We start from the raw sequence: 8,101 nt of genomic DNA on the forward strand, positions 1-8,101 counted from the left end.
ATTTGAATCGAAATAATAATGAAATAAATACTTTAATCGAGAATAATTATTCGATTATGTAGACATTAAAGATTGAAACTGCACTGTTTCCAAAAAAATATTTTATTCTGTTTATTCTGTAAACATTTTGTTAATATACTACATTTAAGATATCATCGATAACATCAATAAGTTATTATATGATAAAGCATCTCAATGTCTACGATGTTTCTTGATCTCCGTTAATTATTCTTGAAAATATAAATTAAGTAATACGAAGAGTCACTTCGAAATATCTGCTTTGTGGTCTCGTGAATGATTCAGAGTATATCATAGAAGGTTAACTCTTTCCTGTGTTGCAATACGCGCGTCGAACGTGATAGCTGTGTTTTGCGTTTCGTTGTGCTGTGTGTGACTCAGCTACGCCTTCTTCAGCCTCTACGAAGCCAATATCCGGTTGGCAGTATTCTACTCTTACAGCAATGTCTACCTGCCGCTGTTTCAATGCTGGTCATTTTCTCAGAATCGCACGTCAAACGTACGTATAATTAAAATCTGTATATCTATATTAATTCTGCAGAATGCTCTTCTCGCAATTAACATATCGTTATTCCTGCGTTGCGCGGATTATATCCTTTTATTTTGTTAATAAAAAACTAGTAGTCGAGTTATGCAATTAGTCTGGATCTACCATCTACATGTTTAAGACGGATAACATCACACGTTACATCACGATATTATTTCTTTTCCTCCGATAAACGGCTTTTTCTGTTTTCTTAAACAGCACTTATTTTCTTGAGGAAGTTTGAAAAGAGTTCTCTACGACTGGAGACAATATCGCGCACATATAATTAGAAAAATATCGTACGCGTATAAAATATAATTTAATGCACAGACGATTGATTGAACGTTGAGTCTACATTAAAATGCATGAAGAATGACAAATCGATGATGATTAATGAAAAACAAACACGATCCGAAGCACATTATACGCGGATGTGTCTTTTATCTCGCCGCGCAGGTAGAATACGAAACTGAAAGATGCAGCTGCAGTTTCCCGCGAATGCAGCGCGATACTGTTCACCCTGCTGCCAGTGCCGATCGCAGCGATGATATAACTGGCGTATATTTCTTTGTACAGGCATACGGCCTCGGCGCGGTACAATTTTTACCACGCGTCCCTCCGTCGAAAAGCCACAGAGCGCGTTGAACGACTATTAGTACATCTTCGCGTGTACGAGACCATGAGTGAGCATACCGCAATACGAAGTTTTACACTGTTACGGTCGAGATACGAGATTATCGCTATCAGCAATCCTAGGTAATTAGTGGTGGTTCTTTAATTAGCAAAAATCTGTTAAGCTAGCTTTCTTTTCACTTCCTTCTGAAAATTCTTCTTTCTTTAATGTTTCTCGTAATATTTTTCACTATCGTATGTAACTGTCTTTTCAATTCTACATGAATATTCATTGTTGACTGTCTAACATGTGCGTAATGTTGTTAGACTTAAACAATTAGTTAGTTGCAATTAATTCCATATCTGTTTTTCTGTTTTTAAATTTTTCAATCATGTTTAACAAGAATATTTTATTTCTTATTATTTTAACTTCTTACTTATTGCATATTAATATAGTCATACACTTATGTAATCAAATACTTGGTTAATTGTAATGATCTAATATTTGTTTTTAAACAAAAAGTACATTTTAATATAAATTTATTACATGTACAAATTTTCATTAATCGTAACATTTTGATATCATAATTTTTGTAAAAAAAATTAAATATAACTAAATTATAATTTTATATAACATTTATTTTTCGAGAAACGCATACACTTGGCGCTTTTTCGTTTTTTTCTTAAAAAATTTTAACTCTACATGAATAATTGTCATCGTTGATTACCTAACAGATCTTTTTATAACAGTAAACGATGTTAGTCTGATATGTGTACACAGTTAAAGAAAATGCCTTATTTGGTCTGAAATAAATCTTAGTGCTTAATAATATTTCAGTGTAAATTTATATACTTGTCCGGTTTTGTAAACTGCACGTCGAAATTATTTTCTGTCCTGAAACGTAATCTCAAACAGTAGAACAGTAATATCATGAATTAAATTAACAAGTAATTTAATGATGATACTAATAAGCGTCTTAAACCTTATAACTAATTTATCGCAAAATAACAAATATTTTCTTAATATTAGTTATTACATAATAAATATCACTATATGTCTCAATGGTTGAATTGGTAAAAACAGCCTTCACAAAGAAAATCCAGTTTTAAACCAGTTCAAATTCTAGTTAAGATAATATTTTTCGTAATAAATTATTTATACTGTTTTAAAATATTTATTAGTATCAATATCATTAAAATCTGATACACCTGAGAAAAAGCTAACATTAATCGTAATTTTAACTTAAAGTTGCCGCTGATTTCAATATAAGTTTGATATAATTAATGTTATTAGATTGCTTGTCAATTTAATTTAAGACATTATTTCAATTTTTCAATTCAATTGCATTTCAGAAAGAATTATTTCGGCGCGCAGTTTAGAAAATTGGATATGATTATATATAAATTTACATCAAAATATAATTAAATACAAAGATCTAGCTCAGATCGAGTAAGGTATTTTTCTTACTTAAATCGTTTTATTTTGTCTAATTACTAAGTGCATATGCCTTAATATGGACTGTTAATATGGATTGTTTATTTTGAAATTACGGAAATGGATTAATTTACATTTTGATACGTATAGAAGTTAAAAATAAACAAAATGTTATTTAATATAAGAGATTAGATTACCATTGCTCTCTTTTAATATCCAACAGTGGCAACAGTGTAGATTGTTTTGAACATCAGCTTTCCCAAAGAATTTAAAAAAGACGTTATAATTTTTTTAATGTCGCATATTTTATCAATAATTAAGTTACAAATTATAAGAGGAGATATTGAGAATAATATTAATAATGATATCTCTATAAAGTCTACATATTTCTCAGAGAGAGAGAGAGAGAGGAAGATTTGAGAAAAAAACAGAATTTTAATTGTGAACACATCGACATATAAAAATACGTCAATTTAACTTTAATGAAGCAAAATGAGGTTTTATTGCATACAGTTTTATTAGCTGATATTCGCGCTTGCATTCACAACGCGTAAAATAAATTATCAAGCGATTCATCAACAGCGATTCTGCTCATGCGATTCTTCGGAGAAGCTCTAATTAACGTAATAATTCCAGTTGTTCTTCTGGAATCTAGCTCTTTTCTTGAAATACCGGTGAGATCATCAGGAATGTACAGTGCGATATTTCGCGAGCGTAAATCATCGTGTGAACTTCCAACGTTACTTCACGAAGTTACTTGGCGTGCTCGTTATCTGTGACATAATACACTATCGTTTGTTGTCACGCATTGTCACGGTACGGTGTATGCATGCAAACGGCAGAATGTCCAAGTCATTCATTGTATTGCAATGGAGAGAAAGGCTTCGCAGAAATCATCACAAAGCAGTAGCGCGGCGTGAGAAGAAACGACCGTTGCGCGTATTGAAATTGCAAATTCGACTCGCGAAAGAAATGGAAGACGAGAATGATGATGAAGCTAGAAAGCATTTTGCGCGATTGAAACCTTTACAGTTTAATACTGGAGGACAGTGATTAATTATTCAGTATCATTGTTCGATGCTTTTACTCAAAATAAGTAATTTATTATTACATTTTTTAAATATTAAATTGACAAGTATAAAAACTGAATTTCTGTAAGCAGTTTTTGCTGTTATCTATTTAAAATTATAATTATTTAGATAAAATTATTTAGAAATAGCTTTATCTTATCTAGAATAATGGAATACATACTATCTCCATTTTTAGATAAAAAAAGTGTTATCTCTTTCAAATTATCTTAATGTGTAGCAAATTTTAATATACGCTTCTCACTGTTGGATTTTATGATATCTCTTTTTTTTTTTTTATAAACCTATTTCTGTTTAATATTGTTAGATCAATATGATCTAAAAATCTGATGTTCGAAAGATTTGTAATTCTGAACATTAGATCTGTTTTTTATTTCTGCACTCTCTGGAATTGCGCACAATACAATAAGATGAAGTGAAACAGATGTGTATTTGTTTTACTTCAACTTATTGCACCGTGCTCCTGTTCAAAGAGTGTAAGAATAAAAAACAGATTCAAGCCGGTATTCATAATCAATTCTTATTTTAAGACCATCTTAAATAATGTCTTAAGATGCTAATGTGGCTTTCTGATTGATTCATAAAATCTTAAGACTGTGCCTAAGACGATCTTAAATATAAGAATTGATCTATAAATACCAGCTTTAATGACTTGATATGTCTCAGTGCCTATTATTTTCTTTTGTTTATTATTTAAAGATATTATAAAAAGTATCTTCAATATTAAAGTACTTTTATTTATGTTTAAAATAAATCTAAAGAAATCCGTAAATATAAAGAAATTCTATTCGATCAAAGTGGATCGCAGTAAGTGGATCAAATATTTCATTGTGAATTTATATACACACTGAATTCTAATTTTACAAACTACGTGCCGAAATCTTTTTCAGTTTTGAAACGCAATCATGAACGAAACTAAAATATTAAATATTAATAAAATTAGAGTATTATTACATATTAAATTGACAAGCAATTTAATAAAATTAGAATATTATTAATTTAATGTTAGATAAAAATCTTAAACACTGTAAATAATTTTATTGTGAACAATACTATTTCAACCAGGATTCCGAATCATCTGTATATTTCATGTGGTGTCTTTCCAATTCGATCACAAGACTTCGACAATGACTTTGTCGCAATAACTTGCAATAACTATTGAATGAACGTCATTTTTCAAGGAGACATGTATAATTATAATACGTGATTGAACTGATGAGAATAAATCTAATTAAGTAAAGGCCATCACACGTACAAAAATTTTAATCGTAATCGTAAGGCCGTAAGCAAATCATAGTCGAATGTTTTATTTAAAACGTGAGATCGCAATTTTGATTGTGATTGATCGATTTGCTTGAGACCTTAAGATTACGACTAAAATTTTTGTACATGTAATGGCCTTAAGAGACACCCTAAATCTAAAGAATTAAATTTTTAATTTTTATCCACATGTCAAATGTAGATTTTCTTCAATTATAATACATCTTGTTATTGGCGTCAGTGGAGCGTCTAGACAACAGCTACACTTGTATATACAAGCCGAAATTATTTGTTAGACGAAATATTTGAAAAACTCTAGTTTTTAAGAAACAAAGATAAGAATTTATATTGAAAATATGAATACATTGTTTCTATAATCTATAAATTTTGTTTTACTTAAAACAATTCTCTTAAAATTTTAGACGAAAATGTAATAAAATGATTTATAATTCTATCTTTTAGCTCTCGATAAATTTAAAATAAAATTATCTTTATCTTATCTAAGATATATTTACATGTAATTCATCTCATCTTTATCTAGTAACTTATAATTATCTAAACGCAATACTGTCCGTAAAGAAAGACAAAAGCGCCGTGCTCGCGACTTCTCACCGATACAAATTACACCTGGGAAATGACTATGAAGGCACATGTTGCGAAATATGTCAGGGTCACTCTATTGCATCGAGACTGTCCGACGCTTTCACCGACGACCGCGTTCTACTGTTACGTATCGCGTACACGTTTGAACAAAGACCTATTCTCACAGAGATCAACGGACCAATTGTCATGCAATTATCAGCGAATTCCACAAGAGATAGACGAATAAAAGGGAATTGGAAAGAGATTTGATTGTATAATCCGGAACGATTGGTGAAAGGTTGTGTGCGCTGCAAACGTGAAGTACTCTCTGCAATTCTTGCTTCGTCAATAGAATCTAGCTGTGATTCTAGCTGAGAAGAATGTACGTGAACGTAACGTGTATCAACTTACGGTAGGTCTTAGCGAGTACATCATCGTTCCGAACACGTGATCGAGTATGAAAGTTCACGTCTAACTAGTCGATATAACGACGTTCCGTTGACGTAATATAAGTATATGTTATTAGTGCTTTTTCTGTCTGTTGATTTCGACGATATTACGTCAACATATATGTGTCAGCAGTAATAATACATTTTTCACGTGTAGCTGCATACGTGTTATCGTTAAAATCTTAGAATTTTATGAAATTATTCCATCTTACATCATTTTATTGCGTTTATTTATGTTAATCACTGCTAAAAGTCTTGGCTACGAAATATCGAAGAGTACCATATTGTATTGAACTGAAAGCAGACTGAACCAACGTCGTAACAACGTTGCAACATTTAAAAGAAGTTGCATTAGGGCATGCTTTTCTTTTAGAAAGTTTTATTCTTTTTATCTCGATATCAACCATTTTCTATTTTCCTTCAGAGTCATGACAAATAAAGATAAGTTAGCGTAATTTCATATATGTCATAACATAAATTGTATTAGATTATATCTGTTCTATCTTAAAACTTTGCCTCAAGGAAATTCAAATCGATACTCATACAGATATCCTCAAGAGGTAAATCACTGAGGGTATTACGGTGTACAGATTTCGGATATTATTTATTTATATTAGAATTTTGTGTATTATTGTATAATAAGTGGTATGAGATACTGGGCATTAACGAGCATTACTAAGACATTAATGGATATTACTAGGGCATTACTTAGACATTGGTGTACATAATTTTGATCAACGGTTTCTTCCTTGATATACCTTTAAAATAATGATGCGTAATCTTTTTTAAGGGTCATTTTTAGAAATAAGTGAAATCTTTTCGGCCACATGATGTTGATTTCGTTAGTATAAAATAAAAAATTTGATTTTACATTTTCAGCTGTAAGCCGATAGGTCGTGAAAATTTACAAGTGGCCACTGTCTTAAAAGATTCGGTAAAGATACTTCATTTATTCCATAAAAAACCTCGATAAATTGCTAAAAAAATTATTTGATTACTACCTCCGTAACAGTTTCTAAGAAAAGCTTCTAGTACCTTGCGGATCGTTTGATAAATCAAATTTTACTTGTTAAACTCTGAAAGACCTTTCAAGGTCGGTTCATGAAAACATGATAAATCGTGAACGAGTCGTTCTTTTCTGGTGGCGTTAACTTGACCGTGATATAACTTGCGTGCTTTTACATTAATCTTCATCTATTGCAAATGTTATAATTAAAATTTTTCGTTTGCTTTTAATCTTGAAAACTTTTCAAGGAGAAGAATTTTACAGAGAATCTGATCATATCGAGGCTTAAGGCTGCGCCTATCAGTATGCAACTACACACAGTTGCGCGTAACATAGACTGCATATCAGTCTTGTCCCAAGTTTTCTACCGAGGTTACCGAGAGTGGAAATTTAAATTTTCCAAGTCAAATTATTGGTTCTTTAGTTCTTACTATAATTTTTATTATTATTAATAACGTAAAACTTTCTAGTCATACATCAGACTATCATTTCTGTAACAATAATTTTATGTAGTATTCAAATATAACAAAATTGTTGATATATATTTCTATATTAATAAAATGATGACTTATCTCGATGAAAATCATTATTAGAAAGTCGATCTATAAAAACTCATAAAAATATCGTTACGTTATCTCTGAACGTTCAATACATTATTACTTCCTTTTACTGACAATTGCTTTTACTTCTCGAGATCGAAAGTGGTATTATTTTATTTAGGTTTTGTTTTAACTCGGAAATATCGTGATCAATCGTATAGAAACTATGTTTTATCTATGCAGCATCTCTCTCAGTAATTTATATTGCAAATATCTTTTCTTTTATCAACAATCGATATTATTTAAATTATTAACAATTTTTTCTTGAAAAAATTTTTTGATTTTATGAATTTTTATTAAATTCTTATTATTAATAATAATACACTTTATACCGGAAAAGATATTAAAAATGTCAAAAAATAGCATCAAGTATATTTTGAAATACCCTTACATAAAAACATTTTTCTGCAAATATATGAAAAAGTTGTTCAAAAACATAATAAAAAAACAAAAAATAATGCTATAAAAAAGAAATGAAATCAAAATACATAAAAATAATAATGAAAATAATAATAAGAAAAAGAAA

The 8,101-nt window shown here is 30.0% G+C and overlaps 2 protein-coding genes across 2 annotated transcripts in view; one reads left to right on the forward strand and one right to left on the reverse strand.

Moving 5' to 3' along the window:
• Nucleotides 1–1,003, reverse strand: part of LOC108750611 (alpha-tocopherol transfer protein-like) — a 9,885-nt gene extending 8,882 nt beyond the window's left edge. The window contains exon 1 of the mRNA XM_018490175.1: nucleotides 671–1,003. Coding sequence (XP_018345677.1) covers nucleotides 671–673 — 3 coding nt within the window. The 5' untranslated portion in view covers nucleotides 674–1,003. The remainder of the gene's footprint in view (nucleotides 1–670) is intronic.
• Nucleotides 1,004–1,145: 142 nt separating this feature from the next.
• Nucleotides 1,146–8,101, forward strand: part of LOC108750622 (alpha-tocopherol transfer protein-like) — a 53,768-nt gene continuing 46,812 nt past the window's right edge. The window contains exon 1 of the mRNA XM_018490214.1: nucleotides 1,146–1,300. The gene's annotated coding sequence lies outside the window, so the exon portion shown is untranslated. The remainder of the gene's footprint in view (nucleotides 1,301–8,101) is intronic.

The sequence above is a fragment of the Trachymyrmex septentrionalis genome, unplaced genomic scaffold, assembly GCF_001594115.1.
Source record: "Trachymyrmex septentrionalis isolate Tsep2-gDNA-1 unplaced genomic scaffold, Tsep1.0 scaffold11, whole genome shotgun sequence".
Taxonomy (NCBI): domain Eukaryota; kingdom Metazoa; phylum Arthropoda; class Insecta; order Hymenoptera; family Formicidae; genus Trachymyrmex; species Trachymyrmex septentrionalis.